At 39.3% G+C, this 20,584-nt stretch overlaps 1 protein-coding gene across 5 annotated transcripts; it reads right to left on the reverse strand.

Annotated features, from left to right (window-relative positions):
- Positions 1–687: 687 nt before the first annotated feature.
- Positions 688–17,962, reverse strand: LOC306886403 (exportin-1; the record flags this gene model as incomplete). Of its 5 annotated transcripts, none has more annotated exons than XM_079443479.1 (25): positions 688–2,208; positions 2,564–2,660; positions 3,234–3,393; positions 3,685–3,819; positions 3,914–4,082; positions 4,272–4,466; positions 5,196–5,302; positions 5,747–5,930; positions 6,028–6,162; positions 6,282–6,445; positions 6,691–6,847; positions 6,930–7,111; positions 7,195–7,333; positions 7,428–7,625; positions 7,723–7,881; positions 7,976–8,104; positions 8,463–8,582; positions 8,824–8,872; positions 8,989–9,170; positions 9,346–9,390; positions 9,479–9,540; positions 10,347–10,419; positions 12,761–12,862; positions 15,052–15,183; positions 17,897–17,962. In XM_079443479.1, 24 exons carry the CDS (start codon positions 15,175–15,177, stop codon positions 2,062–2,064), a joined length of 3,216 nt encoding a protein of 1,071 aa, XP_079299605.1. In that variant the 3' UTR covers positions 688–2,061. The 5 variants fall into 5 exon arrangements, with proteins under 5 accessions (XP_079299605.1, XP_079299604.1, XP_079299607.1 ...); XM_079443478.1 differs by lacking the exon at positions 17,897–17,962 and adding an exon at positions 16,810–17,225; XM_079443481.1 differs by lacking the exon at positions 17,897–17,962 and adding an exon at positions 16,810–17,200 and having other exon boundaries at positions 9,479–9,693.
- Between the last annotated feature and the right edge of the window lie 2,622 nt (positions 17,963–20,584).

The following is a 20,584-nucleotide window of genomic DNA, read 5'->3' on the forward strand; positions in this document are numbered from 1 at the left end:
AGCAGCGATGCATTCAAACAACTGTCACAGCATGTCAAAAGAGGCCTGTATCTGCATACTCGTAAGAACACAAAAAGAGATGCGTTTCTTGGGATGTGCATATTAGAGTAGAACTATTCAAGGAAAATGCACCAGAAGAGAAACTCAACACTACTCTTCCGTGCCAGTCACGTCGCTCTCGAGATCTATTCAAACAGCAGGATACTGTTAGAGCTCAGTGGATGACGGGTTTCGTTTTAACCAAGGCCTTGGAGGAGCATTAGTGCGGAAATGGATCTCAGCTGCTAGGATCGAGCAGGTGGAGGGTAGAATTCATAAAAATCAGCTGGTTTGATTCCAGCTGCTAGTTTTTGAGATGGTGTAGTATACAACATCTTTACCAATCTAATGTGGTGCTGGACTTAAAGGGATAGTTCACTCGAACATTAAAATTCAACTGTCATCATTTACTCATCCTCATGTTATTCCAAACACATGACTTTTCAAGATCAATTCAAGATCTTGTCTTGGGACATGATCCCAATCGATTTTAATTGTATAGACAAAAATATATTTTTGTGTGTTCTGCAGAAGAAAGTACACATGAGGGTGAGTAAATGACCATTTTCATTTTTGGATGAACTATCCCTGTACTTCTAATGTTCCAATTACGAATTTACACAAAGAAAAACCCAAGAGAAATCAGACAAAATTATAAAATTCTTCCAACTTTAATCAGTTCAAAAAGTTTCACAACAAATGCAACACATAGTAAAGGGGGAAATTCACCACTGATAATCAGTATTTGGATTGGTACATTCTTCTTCCTAATGAGAATGTTGGCATTTATGTCGTTTTCTCCAAAATAAACTCTTGCATTTATTTGGACAGGACATTAAGATACAAATGAAAAATGCAAAAATACAAAATTAAATGTAAACTGAGATTTATTTTGCTCTAAGTAGTGTCCTGTAGCACTACAGCATGGTAAACAATGTAAATTAGTACAATTCAAAAAACTCCAAAGCAGTCTTTGAGTGAGTTAACATGAGCAGTTATAAAGGTGTAGCCTACAAGAACCCATAAATATTTCAATCACTTTTTTTTAAACTTCAATTTAATGAAAGCTCACAAAAGGAGCAACCGTCCTCATTGAGGAAAACAAAAAACCTGATGTCGGCTTAACGACAACACACGCGCACGATCACACACCCACAACAAAACAGGACGAAACATCCGCGTATTCCCATGGTAGTAAAGATGCTGTACAGTGATGCTGATATGAACATGTAGAGGGGCTGCCGAACACTCCTGTGTAGAAAAAGCAAACGGAGCGTCGTTTCGAAACGCCACTCACAACCACAGCAGCATCGATCAGACCGGTCAACTCAGCGATCCGCTTCACATTCTGCTGAGAGCTACTTTAGTCCCGAACCACTCACCCAACACACACAAATCACAGGCCAATGAGCGCACAGCACCTCTGCTATCTCACCAATCACAGACATTTGTTGACATTCTCATTGGCTGGACCAGGTGCGTCGCTCATTGGACCACACACCCTGACATTAGGTACCATCTACCCACTGCCAGAACACATTCAGCTCTCTGCAAACACAACAAACTGCACTCTGGTCTTTATATATAATATACATGAACAAAGACATCATGTGTGGAAGGAGAGGAGGAAATAGAAGGGAAAAGGGGCAACGAAAAAAAAACGAGCACAAGCGAGTTAATTTTACAGATGTGACACTTCATGCACGTTCGGGTTACAGTGACCAAACAGAAGCAGTTAACAATGGAAAGGTGATACGTAAAAGTGTCTGTATGAAACGTGTACTATGCAAATAGGACCACTGGGTAACAGTAGCTTTTACATATTGGCATTGTTTTGGTCAAGAGACAGCCAAGTGCGGAAATCGCCTCCTTGCAGGAAGAGCCTAAAGTACTCACACACACACACTTACGAGTAAAACACACAGACGGCCCACAGAAGAGCAGCCACAACAGCGCTTTAGTCGTGTGCTTAGTTTGTTCAGGAGGCAGCGCAGTGTGTGTGATGTGCGTTTGCGTGCAAACTCAGTCGCACATCTCCTCTGGTATTTCGTGAGGGTTGAGGATGCCAGGCACAGACATCTGCAGCTTGTGTTTCTCCTCCTGGGCCTGACGCAGCGACGCCTCCCTCTCCTCCAGGAACAGATCCGAGGTGTCCTCACCCGCAAATTCCTACAGGTACACAGAGAAACGGGTAAGCATTCATGCGTTCTGCTTGCACTGACCGCTCTACCAGAACGCTGTCATCTCTGCTATAATCGCTCTCTCTCCATCTCACACACACACCTTCTGTCCCCGTGCACTCCAGATGACCCATAGAGTTACACCATGTTTCACGATCCCTTAAAGGTCAAAGGGACAGCACTCTCTCTCTCACACCATCTCCATTTCCTCTACCACACACTCTCAGCTGCATAAACACTATTACTACTGATATCAAAATATTTGCATATGGCAAAGATAAGATTTATTAACCGTTACTATACTATCAACTATTACTATGGCTCTCAGTGTCCTTGCAGCTCACCTTGATCTGTACAAGGAAATCCCTCAAGTGTTCCTTGAATGCTGGGATGTCTTGGTTTAAACTGAACAGACCAGTCACAAATACTTTGACCTGGGCACTACAAAGAGAAAGAGAACAAACATACAGTCAGACAGGAAATACTAATAAAACCAGACATAAACAGTCCTAAGTATTTCAAAAAGACTGCCGCTGTGGAACAAAAACCTTTTCAATTAATCTGAGAGCAAGATGTCTACTGAGAGACAACATGCTTATACCTAAGAGATATGTTGTGCAATACTTAACCAAATGCAATAATCATCACAACAACTGCAATTGGTTTATTTACAGGCACTTGAGACACAGGTTCTTGACATGTGTGTTCTTAAAATAAATACAAAATAATTTGGTTACACTATTTTAAGGTGTCCTTGTTACAGTGTAAATGCTGAGTAATATTAATTAACTACATGTACTTACTATATGGTTAGGGTTAGGATTAAGGTCCAGTTTAGGGTTCCTTGCATGTAATTATGCATAATTCATTGTTATTATAATAGTAATTACATGTAACGTGTTATAAGGACACTTTAAAATAAAGTGCTACCAAAAATTCATGTATCTCCAAAGCTCAAAGACTGGACAGTGACCTCTGAAGTGCACAAGCTTAGGTGCACTGTGGGATACTCACTCTTGTAAGTGTGGAAAAGCTGATTTGAGCAAGTTGGCCACATACTCCTGAATAAACACTTGGTTGCTGACTGGGTTTGAGGGGTTTAGAGCTGTACTGATTTTTCCTTCCTCGACGAGGTTAAACATGTACGCCAGAATAGAAGCATGCATGGTCAAACCTGCAAAACAAATATGCAGATGTTGAACAAACAGGAAAAGATGCATTTATAGATTTAATCATATTGCATAAAGTCACTATAAAAAAATTGATTATAATGACATAAAATAATATAAAAATATATTTTATTACAATTAAAATACAAACATTTGTTTTAGAAATTAAAATTAATTTTAAATAATTGTTAATAATTAGATTAATCAATTATTTAATCAAAATAAAACCTTAATACTTGCAATAACTACATGGTTACACAGTGTTTAGATAAAAGAGCGATACAGCCAGAACTGACCGGCTGTATGTGATGTATCTGTGACGACAGAGAAGATGTGTTGTAGGATGTCACAGAAGTATGTCTGATAGAAGCTCTGAGCTGCCGCTTCCTCCTGGGCCACGTTCTGCAGCAGTGTGTAGAGAATCTGAAGACCTGTATGACATTTTTCATGGTACAGTTGTTGTATGCATGTTATGATAAATGATTAGAGTTAACATTGCTTCAATAAATGCATTTGTGCTCTCACCAGTGTCTGCCACATTTCTCATAGTGTGTTTAAAAGCCCATATAATAGAGTCAAGTACAAGCTTAAACTGGGCTGGTGGGATGGCCAGGAATGCTGGGAAACAGTGAGAGTTCACCGCCTGCAGCAGGTAAAAGAAATGTGTCCGGTGTTCTGGGTACTCTTCAAAATCCTAAAAATAAAACCCATGTACAAACAAAGAATATTACGCACTTCCAAAAAAAAAAAAAAAAAAAAAAAAGAAACATTTCAAAAGACTCTTGAAAAGAATAAACAAACAGAATCTGGTTTTAATAATAAATGACAATGGAATATTAAATATTTATCACAGAATGTTGAGAGATGAATAAGGGCAACTTACTTTGTTGATCATGTTTAATGTGCACTCAAACACTGCATCAAATATCTGTGGGATCTCTCCAGTAATGTGTCCACCCAGTTTGTTTACGATTGTTGCCATGGTACTAAGCACTTCAGGTTCTCTTGCCGCTGGGACATTGCGCTGGTAATCAATGAGCACAGCATCCAACAACGGAGGAACAAAATTTTCCCCCACCTGGAGTACGGACAAAAAAAAAAAAAAAACACACACATGCGCAGACAGGCTTAAAAGATGAGCGGATAAGTGTGTGTTGTGTGAGGACAGCACTAATCTGAACAGGTCCAGACGGACAGACCTGAAGCTGGTATAACTGAGTTATCTGCACAGAGACACAAATACTGGATCTAACCAACACAAAGACATGAGCCCCGAAAGCCTCGAGCTGCACTTGCTTCCCAGATGAGATGTAATGAGCTGCTTGTGGGTAGTTGTTGCATAACGTCTCAAAAAAATTTAGATTTTGTTTTTAAAATTAGATTAATGTATAAGAAATGTAAAAGAGCATCATTTGGATCCTGTTGTAATATCTACATTTTTTCTTGCCGTCACAAGTTAACTTTAAATGTGCTGTGACAAAGATTTAAAAGTAAGAATATGCTGTATGGACAAGTTTTATATTGTAATAATTTTAAAATACATTACAAAACAATGTATAATAATTACAAAATGCTGGTAAAATAGTAGTTTCTTCATGCTGCTGGTTACATTGCTGCAATTTGACATTTTATTTAAAAAGTAAAAAAAAAAAAAAAGATTTAAAAACATTTATGAGAATGCAATACTGCAAGACATGTCAGCTTCTCAAAAACATTTTATGTCAACTACACATTTAACAGCTTGATTTTCTTTTTTACTTTCAGTATAGACCCTTTGGCTTTAATAAATCTGTGATTTGTGTCTCACCATCTGTGGGTCATTGGAGCGGCTGACCCAGCCTGATATCAGCTTTAGAGTCTCTCTCTTCACCGTGCGCATGCTCCTGATTAGAGGCTGCTTTGTCACCATCTCACCTATATAAAACAGACAACCACAAATCAAATAAACAGACATAAACAAAGCACTTGTGGTTCTTGAGTGCAGTCAATTATTTATATTTACGCAACACAAGTTCAGAGAAAATTAGACTCTCATTAGTAAGAATTTTCTTTGGGCAACTCTTTAGTTAAACTTCACTCATTCTGTTCAAGCTGCAGTGCTATATATAGCTGCCCAGACAGCCCTGTAATGGACTGCTGTTCACACACGCACATGGCGCTAAGCTCTGCGGCAGCCTTTTGTCTTCCAGCTGAGCGAGTTTGTGTAATCAAACTGACTTCAGTTTAATGTGGATCTGTCACTCTGAGATAACCAACAGAGATGCAAATATACACATGCATAAGGTAATTCTGGAATTAAACTCACTATTTGTCTAAAACACATGCCCATCTGTGATGATAAACTCTTAAAACACGCACCATTAGTTTGAATGGCAGCAGAGATGTTTTCACTGAGGCACTTGTATACATTTAGCATGTCCAGGTAGATCCGGCCTAGCTGAATAACAAAAGGGTGTCCCACAGCTTTACATGCTCTGACATTGGTCTTCAGGATGCTGCCCAACTGCTTCACTGTCTCTGGGTCCTTCAGGATGTCCACATTCTACAGCAGGATAACAGCATCCATTTAAGGTTAGTCTTAAAAATAAGCAAAATTTGTTGTTTGAAAAAAATAAAATAAAAAAGAATAAATATCACACCTTGGTGGCCTGCTGAATGATGCTGTCCCACACCTGGTTAGGCAACAACATGTACTTCTCTATCAGGTGTTCCTGTACAGCCTGGTCGGTCTGTGCTCCAATCATATAGCCGACAGCTTCGTAAAATGTATGGACCTGAGAACAGCAAATGGTCACACTGCAACATCTCCTCAAAAGTTGTATATTTCTAAAGCACAATCTGTCGCAACAACACACGGTGCAGGCTAACTGAGATGGATGGAGTTATTTGGTACCTGCTGGGGCTGGAGATCACAGATGATGGTGTTGATGTTGTTGAGGATCTCATCAATGAAGGGCATCACTTCTCCCACCTGCACCTGCACGAAATGCCTCCTGCACTTCTGAGCAATCTTAATGAACGTGTCACACGCCATGTCCTGCACTCCATCATGGGTTTCTAAGAAGAAACACTAAAATATTACAAGGAGAACATGATTTCCTCATAATAAAGCTAAACTTAGAAGCTTAAATATATATAAAAGGGCTGCTCCATAAATTACTAAAATGCAGCACGGCTGTGTATGTGTAAACAAATGTGACATCAAATCTGCTTCTATTTAAAGATCAATCCAAAGATATCACAGCTGTATACAGATGCAAATCCCTCATTCTATTCTAAGGCTCAAAGACTTTGTGACTCACCATGCATGAACTCAAACAATTTGTTGACGACAGTCTTCAGGAATTTCCAGTGCGCACGTAGGAACCGTGGATATTGGCCCACTATATACATGATGTTGGAGGCAATGATGGCTTTGTTATCCTTGCCTCTCTTCTGCTCACATAGACCCAGCAAGTCCTGTAGATCACATGGGCACATTATTATAGTTCTAATTTTACATTATAAGACTTTGGATCTTTGCATTGTAGGATTTCTGCACCTTAATGACAGTGACGAGGAACCGTTTCTCATCTTCTTCGTGCATGGCTCCACTGATGGAACCAATGGCCCAGCACAACGTGTTCAGGTTCTTCCAGGACCACTCAGTACCGTTCACCTGATTATGAAGCTTTTCTGTCATAATACGCTCTGTATCGGCATAGTCCAGATGGGTAAGATAGACTGCAGAGAGAGAAATATGATGATAAACATAATTTAGTGGCCAAAACCTCTCCATTTATAATATAAGGGAGCAGAGCTCTCACCAAGCGTCTCCCTCATGTTCTTGTAGAGGTTAATGGAGTCTGTATCCTTCATGAATTCTCGAACCACCTCGCCCTGATCGTTTTCCACCACCAGCACTTCCTCTGGCTTGGCCATGCGGCTCACCATCAACAAACGCACCTGCAGGACAATAACACAAACATCCTTGTAGTTTCTATCTAAAATTGCCATTTCAGGTGAAATTTCTTCTTGAACCTTCTGTTTGTGAGCCAACCTTAGACAGCACAGGCAGGTAGAGTTGTCTGCGGGGCGGTACATCGAAGTGTTGGCTCCCTGAGAGGAGAGGAGAGGTGGATGTTGAGAAAGGACTCTCTCTGTAAAGCTCAGCTGCCAGGTGGTTCCAGTACTCCAAACAGATCTTAAAGATCTCCGTCTCCTCCACCTCTGACACCAGCAACATGTAATGTAGAGCCTAAACAGAGAAACAAACAGGGCCTTAACACAATGGCATCAGTGACTGAAGCTGATTCTCCATAACTATGTGCAGTTCAGTCTATGAGTGGGTGTACCTCCATAAGCGTCTCTCTGAGGTTCAGTCTCTTTTCTATCAGCTGTCCGTGCTCTTTGAGGAAGGTGCAGAGGAACAGGCTGAGGTTCTGAATGAAGTTTTGCTCATCATCTTTACCATTTGCATACGCCAATCGAATGTTGGTGTTCAAAGGAAGCATCTTCAACACACAAATAAGAAAGAGAGCATCAGACTGGCCCAAAAGCAACTGGTATATGGGAACTTACTTTGATTTGCACTGGAGAGGAGGTTACCTGTTTGAGCTGCATCATGGTCAGAGTGAAGAGACTGACGAACTGCTCCTCGTACTGGCTGACACTCACTCCTGCTATCTCAGTCAAGCACTTCAGCGTCACATTGCGAAACATCGGCACATTTAAAAACTACAGATCAACCCAAAAGAGGAGAGGGGCCAACAACCACAGCTTTGTAAGTGTGAAATATAATCTTTGCGGTTATTATTGCATGACTATGTAATTATACTATTTCATTGTAAAACAAATAAATACATGTTACAAATCCATTTACTACACTATTATCTGGAATGCTTGATTCTGATTGGTTAAGTGATGCAAGCTACAGTCTAATATTTTTGTTTTTTAATAGAAATATAATTCAGTGTTGGTTAATACGGGGTAAAAATCTAATTAGCTATCAAAAAACTGCATGGCAAAAGCATTCTACTATATTCCTAGTTTTTCACAAAGTCTGTAAGAGTAAGAAATTCTCCAGGTATGTTACCTTGTACACCAGAGTACTGATGAGTTTAGTTTCAAAGATGTAGCCCAAGGGAATCCAGTTGAGAAACCTCAGCAGAGTTTCTAATGTAGCATGCACAAGTGGGGCATTCTGGGAATTTTCCTGAGAATTGTATGGAAAGAAGAAAAAACCTTTAGGCCACCAGTCATTAACATATGGTTTGTTGTGTATACAAATCAGCATTAAAAGTTAATAATTCAATCACAAACTAGAACAGCCAGAATATGTATTGAGTGAGTATGTGTGCTTATGATGAAGAAAGTCTGTATACCTTAGCAAATGGGAACATTTGTTACACATCATTGTTAACGTATGTGAGAAACAATATGAAAACAACACTTACCATCACAAACTGACACAACTGGAATATCTGGGAGAACTCATTGCACATGCTGCAGAAACCAGATCACAAAACAATATGGATTAATTAACAAGAACAAGTAACGTGAATATGGCCTCATTCTCAACCATAAAATACGACAGTTACTCTCTTTTAATGCCGCCATACCTGTCCTTCAGGTGTTTGGCTTTCACTTGTGTCATCTGGCCACTAGAGAAGTCAAACACTTCCTCACTGAGGAGCTTGAGAATGATCATATTGTTCTGGCAAAGGCTCTCACTGGTGCGGCTCGCTCCAACGATATCGCTGATAAATGTGGGCCAGTGTTTCGGCCACTCCTGCTTCAGGATCTAAACACAAAAACAGCAAGTAACATTACACAAACCGGAAGAAAAGTAACAGACATTTTCATTGAAGTCATCAAATATACACACATCATTATGTTATGTGACATTTACTGCTGTTCGTAAACCTGTGGCTATGAATCTCTAATGTACTAAGGAAAAGCAGTCAAACAAACCTCACCTGTACTAATATCATGTTGAGTTTTCCAATGTACACTTTCTCTTTCTGAAAAGAGGCAGATCATAGCATAAAACAGACAATCGGACAGAAACCAAAGGAAAACGGTAAACAAAATAAGTGGAAGTTCACTGACCTCAACATTGGCTGCATCTGATGATGTCTTGATAATGAGGCCCACAACATACTTTTTAATGCCTGAAATAAAGCAGAGCAGTGAAGAGCATCAATGCATAGAGTTAGGCAGCATAAAACCCCATGAGCTCTCCATCCGGATGACAGAAGCTCGTCTCAGAGGACTTGTTATCTGTTCATCTGCAGATCTGCATCAGCATATGAAAGATTTTCCACCTATTTCACATTTGAAGAAACAAGAACACTACTTGAAATTAAAATTTAAAAGTGAAATGTTTTAAAGTGAATGATGCAATGTTATGTCTGTTGACGGAATATCAAATACTGGTCCGGATAATTCTAAATTAAATTAAGAAACTAATGTTATACCACAGTATTTATATTATTTTCTTTCCCATTCAGTGTCTGTGTACAGACTGACAGCTCATACAGAGATGTGTTTTGGATGTTGTTGAGACATCAATATTGGTTAAGCTGTATGGTGTAGAAAGTATCAAAGTGATGATTCATTAGCAATTTAAAAATCTTACATCATGTTTTTCATTTCATGTGATCTTTCACAGAGCAGATTCTGTTTTTTTCAGCAACAGATGAACACTAAGCTGAGCAGACGACCCTCCATGCATTTTTAAAAGGGGAATTCAGCTCAACTTGGCAATCACACGCTTGATTCTAATGAATGTGTTGGCCTGCTAAAAACATCTTGCAGAGTCAAGTCCGTCGCAGAGTGAACGGTTTACTTCTACATTTCAATGATCCCTTCACCGCTTGTCCAAATCCAGCCTTTGAGCTGCTTATGACTTAAGAATTGATTTAGACTGAGCTATGAATTACTTGTGGTGAGGGGAATTCTTGTGAGTCAGTCTTACCTTCACACTGGTTTCTGGGCAGGATCTTCCATCTTGTTTTAATAACTGTTTCCAGAATCTGCAGAGCATAGTACTGCAATGCCAAGAGAACAAATCAAGTGTTAATGATCCAAACATTAACCAGCCAATCTGCCAGAGCTGTACCATTACACCATGAAAACAAAAAAATTGCTCTTAACTTTGACTGCCTAATATATTTTCACACACTCTTTGGTTTATTCCAAATTAATTCAGATTGAAAAAAAAAACATCATGCAGATTTTACTTCAGTAAGAATTTTATTGTACTCAAAAAGAGAACCAAAAAAAAAAAAAAAAAAAAAAAAAAAAACATAATCCCCCATCAAAACTATACAATGTTTGTATGGGATTCTGTAGAGGTTTTGCTGTTTCTGGCCATGTCACACCAGAATGTGAAAGACAGGAAAGAAGACGTTAATGGCAAACAGCTAATGGTTTGATTCTGTGCCCGGCCACAACAAAGCAAGCAGCTTGGGAGAGCAACGCAACAACTGTGTCCCAAAACAAAGAGAACCGAAGGATTCTTTTAAGAGTCAATAGCCACTCACAAGGCTTTAATCATCAGTGATATGTTTCCCGTTGGTCAAATAAAGAACACACCACTTTCTGTCTTTATGCGACACTACTGTTTTCACCGTTAACTGGTGTGGGTCTCAGGAACAGCAAGACGAGCCACAGGATTGGATCTATAGACTGCCTTAAGATATTTTATATACTGCTCTTAAAAGGGTATTCATGGTGCATTAGTGGTCTTGTTATGGTCACTAGTGTTATTTGGATTAACAGCATTTCGACTGTAGGGATTAATGAGAAAAGAGAAAAAAATGTTAATGTGTTAAAGGAAAACAGGGAATACGGGTCACATACTAAGTGAGGATATTAAATGTGAATATTGAAGTTGGTTACTTGCATACTGACACATTTAAACCTGTAAAAAAAAAAAAATCACCAGGATCCTTTCACCTTTAATTTTTCATAGATCAATAAATAATAAAAAATAATAAATAAATGAAGACAGAAATACACTGCAACATCACACAAAGCATCAAGCATCAAATTGCTCACATGATGTTGCAGTATTTCTTGGTGTACAATCGAGACAAGAAAATAGGGTAGACTAGGGTAGAGGAGAAATGCTTGGGGGAAAAAAGGGTAACCAGCACACAGAGACACTGATGATCCCTACAGTGGAAATAACTGTTACTATCCATAACTGAGGTAAAAAAGGGGGTAAACTGCCTGCCTATCTCCCTGCCGTCTCTGAGCTCCATATGAGGCATGTGCAGTGTGAATGGAGGCACAGCAGAATTGAGAGTAAGGGAATGAAAAGGTAGACCTTGTGGAGGCCTGCCGCCAAAGCCTAGCTGTGTCAAGGTGCACAGGAAGACACACCCCTTTTCGTCCTATTACAAGCAATCAACATAATGGAACATTGTGATTAATATCAAATATGAACAACTTCAATTAATTGTCTTTTGTTTGATTTTTCACCTACAAAAAAGGCTGTAAATAAATTAAGCAAAAAGCCAAATGTTCAACAGCACTTTAATGCGCTCTTTCTGTATGTTGCTTGATGAATTTAGACAAATTCAAAGAATTTACCTGCTCTGTATATTTTCCTGTCTGTTCTTCTAGAGGCCTCACTTTTGGGCCATTATCATTTTGAAATTACAGATACTGTTGATAAACCAACTCAAACATTAGTAATGACCAGAGTGTTAAGAGCAATCTTAAAAAGGCAAGCAGACGGCAAACTGGGTCAGCAGTACTTTGAGGAAGTCTATTAACACACTGAGGAAGACAATTCATCCCAAATACTACACTGTTCACAAACTATTAATCGATTTGCATTCAGTCCACACAAAGTGAACAAATCCGCTACGTTGATATTAACTCTGGGAGTGTGTAGTTTACCAATGCAGAAATTCTGTTTCAGTGTACTAGAAATTCTACACTATGAATCAAAAAAAAAGAAAGAAAAAAAAAAAAGAAAGAAAAATCCATGGAACTTTGATCACATGGATCAGGTGTTTTATATATCTTGACCCTAAACGGTCAGTCATTAACACACCTCTGGCTGCTGTCAAGATGGAAGTACTGAGGTATTTCATTGTCAACCGAGGATCCTCACACACCAATTTTAACTATGACTTTGCTTGACCAGGACAAGGATGTGAAGAGAGGTGTAGGAAAATGTGATCTCACATGTGTACAGAGGAATCTGTTTTTGGCAGGATGCTAAGCAATCCCAATACACTTAAGAAATGGGTATTGCTGGTTTGAAGGGAAAGAAAAAAAAATTGTGTTCCTGTATAATGTGTGATAAGAGATCAGATCTTCCTCAAAGTATAGAAACCATGACCCTCCACCTGAGTAAGTTGGGACTCAGCTTACTTTGGTGTTCATATTCTGAGAGAACTCCAGAATAGTGTCAACACGTGTCCAAGCGTCTGGGTGCTCCTTCAAATGAGTCAGCACCTCCTGGGCCATTCTTTGCTAAAATAGAGAAACAATTGTCATAACTTACACTATAACAACAACAACAAAAAAGTGGCTAAATATTAATGTTAACATACACTAGGTTATAAATACACACACACACAAATAAATATACATATACACACACATATATATATATATATATATATATATACACACACAGTCATGGCCAAAAATATCAGCACCCTTGCAATTCTGTCAGAAAATGCAACACTTCTCTCAGAAAATTGTTCCAATTGCAAATGTTTTGGTATTCACATGCTTATTGTTTTTGTTTGCACTGCAACAACACAAAAAAAAAAAACAGAAGAAAAGTCAAACTTGATAACATTTCACACAGAACTCAAAAATGGACTGGACAAATTTATTGGCACCTTGTCATAACTGTAAGAAATAATTACTTTTCAAGCATGTGATGCTCCTGTAATTTGTATTTAGACACACCTGTGGCAAGAAACAGGTGTGGGCAATTTAGTAATCACACTTGTAACCAGTTAAAATGGAGAAAAGTTGACTCCACCTTTGTGTTGTGTGTCACACTGAGCGTGGAGAAAATAAAAAAGTGTAAAGAGTTGTCTATGGATTTGAGAGAAAAAATTGTGGAAAAACATGGACAATCTCAAGGCTACAAGTCCATCTCCAGAGATCTTAATGTTCCTGTGTCCACTGTGCGCAATATCATCAAGAGATTTACAGCCCATGGCACTGTAGCTAACCTCCCTGGACGTGAACGGAAGAGCAAAATTAATGAAAAATAACAATGAAGGGTTGTTCGAATGGTGGATAAAGAACCCCGTTTAACTTCCAAACAAATTCAAGCTGATCTGCAGACACAGGGTACAACAGTGTCAGCTCGCACTATCTATCGCCATCTGAATGAAAAGGGACGCTATGTTAGGAGACCCAGGAGGACACCACTGCTGACACAAAGGCATAAAAAGCAAGACTGGAGTTTGTCAAAACTTATGTGACAAAACCACAATCCTTCTGGGAGAACATACTGTGGACAGATGAGACAAAAAGTAGAGCTTTTTGGTAAAGGACATCATGGCACTGTTTACAGAAAAAGAAATGAGGCCTTCAAAGAAAAGAACACAGTCCCTACAGTCAGACATGGTGGAGGTTCAAAGATGTTTTGGGGTTGCTTTGCTGCTTCTGGCACTGGATGCCTTGACTGTGTGAACGGTACTGAAATCTGATGATTACCAAATAATTTTGGGGCGCAACGTAGTGGCCAGTGTCAGAAAGCTGCGTCTCCACCAGAGGTTGTGGGTCTTCCAGCAGGACAATGACCCGAAACGCACTTCAAAAAGCACTCAGAAATGGTTACTAACTGGAGAGTTCTGAAATGGCCAACAATGAGTCCAGATCTGAATCCCATAGATCACCTGTGGAGAGATCTCAAAACAGCAGTTGGGAGAAGGCATCCTTCAAATCTGAATGACCTGGAGCAGTTTGCAAAAGAAGAGTGGTCCAAAATTCCAGTAGAGAGGTGTAAGAAACTCATTCATGGTTGCAGGAAGCGATTGATTTCAGTTATTTTTTCCAAAGGGGGTGCTACCAAATATTAAGTTAAGGGTGCCAATAATTTTGTCCAGTGCATTTTTTGGGCTCTGTGTGGAATTGTATCAGATTTGACTTTTCTTCTGTTTTTTTGTGTTGTTCCAATGCAAACAAAAAAATAAACATGTGAGTACCAAAACATTTGCAACTGCAACAATTTTCTGAGAGAAGGCTTGCATTTTCTGACAGAATTGCCAGGGTGCCGTTATTTTTGGTCATGACTATATATATATATATATATATATATATATATATATATATATATATATAATATACACACACACACACTTTATATACTGTATATGTGTGTTCTGCTGCTTAATATTTTTGTAGAAACAGTGATATTTATTTTCAGGATTCTTTATTGAAGTTCAAAAGAACAGAAATCTTTTGTAATATTGTAAATGTCTTGTGAGAATGAGAGTGAGCTTTATTGCCAGGTATGTATATACAAGGAATTTGTTATAGTAACAGAAATTCCTTGTTTAGGTAAACATACCTGGCAATGTGTAAACATACCTGGCAATAATTATTGTCGCTTTTGATTAGTGTAACTGGTCCTTGCTGATTTTTGTTTTGGGGGGGTACTGTACTTCACCTGTTTGTGAGAAAATCTTACTCACCTGTGGCCCAACCCCATGGTACAGACAGTTGACCACATTATCCAACAGGTTGATATCCAGTTTCTGGTTAAAGTCCAGCAGCTGTCTGGCTGCGTGGTCGGCTAACATTGTCATAATTGCTGGCATAGAGCTCTGTGGGGGACAGGGAGGAAACATCCAGCAGGGGCAAAGTGAAGTGAAATAAACATTTGGGTTCACAAATCCAACCAGCTGACCATTACCATCCAAAAAGCCTTATATGACCTGGCCTGTCAACACACCAATGCCCGCTAAAGGGTTTAATCCTCAATCAATAACAATGGGATAGGTGGGTGGCGCGATAAAGGTAACATGCTTGCAGAATGAATATCCTAATATGTCTGAGAAACAAGGGCCACTCACTGGGCTCGTGATCACATGAGCCATTATTCTCTGAATGAGACCACGTGTTTGTCAGCCCTTTCGCTGACGTCATTCTGTTTACATATAACACAAGAGACGTACAGAGCTCTCCGACTTACTCCGTCTTTTTCTAATCGTATCGCGCTTTTATAAGACCACGAGACTTCGATAATGTTTACATTCAGTTTTAAAGGACACTTGAAAGGCCAATGCTCAAGCTAATTCAATTTGCATCCCGGAGCCAAACTATTGCGTAACGAGGTAAGAATTACGGCCAAGAACCCAGAAAAAAGTTTGGCATTGGAGGAAATTTCAAGAATTTACTTGGACACGACACAGTCAAGCTTTGTGAGACCACGAGTCTCTCAGGCCTAAATAAAACGACTAGTCCTCGGTACTGCGCAACCTGTTGATTTACCTTTTGCCTTTTCCACACCTCACCTGGTTTCATTCAGTAAGCAAAGGCCACAATAGGATCTGTCTCCTAACACGGAGCTACTTATCAGCTGATTTCATGCACACGTCCTCAAAAAACAACAGGGTTGGACTAGATCCACGCTGAGGAGCGCAACAACTAACGCTACTGATGCGATCGCTTTGGGTTGTTTAGCCACGTTTATGCTTAAAATGCCTAATAATGTATCGCTTTACATTTTCACACAGTGTGGCAACAATTACGCATACGTTACATGCTATCATACTAATGCGCTTAAATGAACAGCAAGGCAAATGCTTTAGTGCGCAACTGACATTAAAAACAGTCCTCGTCCATAACAAACACCGATGTTTCTGACGGTCTACACCCGTCTCAGATGACTTCTACGGGGGTGACTTTGCAAGGATCTCCCTCCCTGACTCCGGAGCAACCCCTCCCACCAACAGCATGCTCTGCACCCTACACCTGAAAGCTCTGCAGGCTTTACTAGCAGTAAACCAGGTAATTGTATTTGTATACGCTGTTAACTCTTCAAATGAATGCTACAGCTCTACAATTGTCCTGAATGCATTTTACAATTGAATTTTACTCACTGAAAGAACATAACCTGGGACTGCGCTGACGGTTAGCTATTCTTATCTCGTGATGTATTTGTTATTGTTTTGACGTTACGTGAGAGATACGTTAACGATTGTTAAACCGGACAAAACCCAGATGCATTATTCAGTCCAGCGTGACACACCAGTGCTGAACACGAGCCATCACGCAACACACCCCTCATAAACCCTCAGCAGCAAAGCCATTTCACTTTCTCTCGACCTTAACCTCCATACGTGCAATTTCTAGGCATTTCTACACAATCTCACAGCATCATCATTCTCCACAGAGCACAAACCAACCCAAGCACTCTAACTGCAAGTTTTCACCCCATATTTACCTACCTAAAGTCCAAGCCTTTGAGAGAAAGAAGGTGGGCTTGTCTGCCAGAGTTGCTAAAATTATGTTTATTTGATCCAGTATCGTTGGTGCCTGGTTTGTACACGCTTTCTGGCTTTAGGATGAGCCGTTGACTGACACACTAGTCCTCTGTGAAGACTAACACGAGCTAGTTGCTTGATATAAGGACCACTGGGATGTGAATTCCGCACCAACAATCACGGCGAGCTCTGCATTTCCCCAGTCCGGTTCATTTTACGAAAAAAAGTTAACCTTAATTAAGAAATGTGCTCTGTACTGAAGTATATTTTGCACCAGGGCGGTATTAGAGACTGAGCCTGTGCCTCTTCTTCTCACAAGCAACAAACTCGTAACCGGTTGAAACCGGTTCAGACTGGGAGATTCCATCTCGGTTTAGTTTTCAGCCGATGGCGCCGCGAAAAAGTTTGGATTAACGTCACGCCCATGGAAGTGTGCCATTGGGCGCAGCGTTGCTAAGCACGTCCTTACTGGCCATCCATTGGACGACGCGCACGTCAATCAATCTCAACTCTTTCTAGCGCCCACGCGACCGCTCCGCCCGTTTAGAGAAAAAGGCAAACTGCGTGCAGAGTGGACTTGTAATTTGCGATAATATTATGGTCGTGTATTATTTATTGCTTTTGCAGGGAAATGCAAGTTCCGAGTTAACGTTACGTATTTTGCGCGGCTCTTCCGAAAACACCCGCGTTTATATATTCCGTGAGCTTTAAACGAACCGTATTTTGATATTCAACAACAGTTATCGCTTGGTAATTGTATACAGGCTCGGAAAAATGAAGTTCACAGTGGACTGAAGGATATCGAGGGCATCGGGTCCGTGAGGCGGATGTTGGAGCTTGTATTTGTGCTGATTGTAAGCTGGTAATTTTCCACGAGCCACGAAGGGGAGTGGTTGTTCAGAGTCAGGGTATGATACGCATGGCATGGGTCAGAGCCTGATACAATTGGCTTGTGATGGTCTCCATAAACTTAACTACCGCGAAGTTAACTCCAATATGGCAGTGATGTATTATAAACACATCGAATCACTCGAAAACATAATAACATAACCTGTCCTTGTGGTGCTTCATAGAGACGTCAAACGCTTGCATCCTCCCTCTTTGCAAGTCACGTGACGCAACGCCACTTGATGGAAAAATACTGGATTTTGTGTGTGCAAACTATACTGTAGTGTCTGTACTGAACAAAGACTGAGAAAAATAATACATTGTCCTGCAGTCAAGAAGTCATTTATGCTTATGCATGTTTTTATAAAACTGTTACATTTCACAAGGTCATGGTGTGCATTTTATACATGTAGAATATCTGATACAGCATTTCCCTTTAGTTCAATATGTGGCCCATTCTACACACCTTTTAAAATGGTTGCCTAAATAAGCAGTGTTACAGCAGTTTAGGACCAGTGATTTGGTAAATTTATATGTTCTGTCTTAACCAACAAACTGATCTCACTTCCAGTGAAGGTGAACCTTTAATCCAAATGCAGCAGGTTTATTCTCGAACAGACACTAGCATTGCAGTTTTCTGCATTTAATAGGTCCAGGCGTAATTTGATAATCGGCTGTTGTTGTATGAATTAGGTCCATATTTACTTCTTTTTATCTTTTATTACGTGTATGTCCCATGCTGATGTAAACTTTGGTGTTGTGAGATAAGTGAGATGTAGTGTAAATGAATTGTAGGTGTCATGTTTACCTGTCTGCGAGTCAAGTCGGTGCCACAACACAGGTCAACCTGCTTTCCAAGAATCACAGGCGAAAAATTCTTTGAACCCCAAGAAGGTTGATCTTCCAGTTTTCTGTGTTTTTGAAAAATTGTTGAATACTTTACTGCAGGTTTTATAATAAAAACCATTAGTAAACAATGAACAAAGAGTCTTTTAGATAAGCCTTTATAAATTGTCACCTGACTAGTGTGAGCTGAATAATATGGTCCATTTGTATGTCATGTTTTTTGTTTTGTTAATGTTTTTGCACAGATCATCATTTGAGAGACATATTTGTGCAAGTTGAAATTCCACAATTAAGCATAGTAACTGCTTTAAAACAGCAATCAGAAGATGTGCTCTTATTTTAGAACTGAAGTTCCTCAGGCTATGTCTTCACTTTGTGTAACAGAAAACTCACCAGGCTTCCTTTCCTTGTTGTTTCAGCTGTTTTGAATTATTTTGAGAAATACAATAAACCATTGAAACTTCTCTGGATGTCTGTTTTTGTTTATTGCAGCCAGGTCCCAGAACATGCATATATACGAAAGGACAGAACGCATTTTGTTTACGCTGATGTGAAAACCGTGCATGTTTCCTCTATTAAAGTATGTCATTAATCAACACATACAGAGGGTCTGAAAATTAACAGGGTCACAGGGACGACCGAAAGAGGTCATCTTGTTTAAGTGAGCAGTAGGAGGGGTTGAGGAGAGAAGCCATGCATGTGCATTGTGGCACATACATGTGAAATGAAGTGGGCTGCTCTGTTCAGGATCGAGCTGGCTTAAGCCCGTTCTGTCTGGTCCTGCCTTGGCATTTACATGCATTATAATGACATCACCTGCTCCTCCCTGTCACTCAAACAAGTTTGACAGTTGTCTTGTTTAGGGTGTGTATAATGTACTTTCTCATAACCTGTGACTTCTGCCTTATTTCACTTTTTGTTTTCATTTAATAGTGAATAATTTTGTAAGTAAGTTGTCACTAAAGACCAGGCTATATTTAAGTCCTTTATTATTAATAATAAATGATTTTTTAATTTAAATTATAATAATTTTTATATATTCATTATAAAATGAACAAGCAGCGCTAATGTAATTTGCCGCACATTCACATTAAATAAAACTTATTTACTTGAATATTATATTTAATTATTTGATTGCTTATTTAAACTGCATTGTATAATAAAGAATTACAAGCTATTTGTTGTAGCTAGGGCTATTTACGGGAGTGTCTTCCTAATGCTGGTCACTATAAATAGCTCTGTCCTTCTTGAGAGAGGTGAACCTCATGACAACAACACAGACAATGAGGGAGACCTCGCTGCACAGAAAGTTTGGCTTCAAGAGGATCATGTTTAGATACAAACAGCTCCCTCTAGCGACGATAGTACAAACCAAAACACAGGTAATAAATTATATTGCCTTGATCTAGATTCTAGAAATTACATTGTGGCTTTTCCCTATTTGTGTGGCTGATGGCTAACCGGTGTAGCAATGTTTATAGCTTCAGCAAATAATTTATAGCGACTATGTGATATATTTAGCTTTAAATAAATTCAAAATTTTATATTTTATGGTATACTTTAGCAACCGGAAGATGTGGATTATATAATACCTTCATCCAAAATGGTTCGCATAGTACTTTCATTCTCTAAAGTAAACATGCCATTCTAAACAACTGCACAACACCACTGCCAACAAATCATTTGTTACAAATAACAATAGACAAAAGAGCATTGAATGATGTGGATATGACCTTTGACCAAGTAGGGAATGAGGGCAGCTATACTGTCCATCCTGGACTTTGAATCAATGTTTGGGACCTTTAAGATTAACTGGTTGAGAACATATCTATCACAATCAGATTCTATGTGGTTTCACATTCCTAGACATCTATTTAAAAAAGTAGGAGGGCTTGATTTTCTTTTGCAATGTGATTTTGAGGTGACCAAAATTCCTGTTAAATTATCAAACTTCCACAAACAAATTCTCCAATATTGGAAAATGATATTCACCCATAACTTTTCT

The sequence above is a fragment of the Barbus barbus genome, assembly GCF_936440315.1.
Source record: "Barbus barbus genome assembly, chromosome: 20".
Lineage (NCBI taxonomy): Eukaryota > Metazoa > Chordata > Actinopteri > Cypriniformes > Cyprinidae > Barbus > Barbus barbus.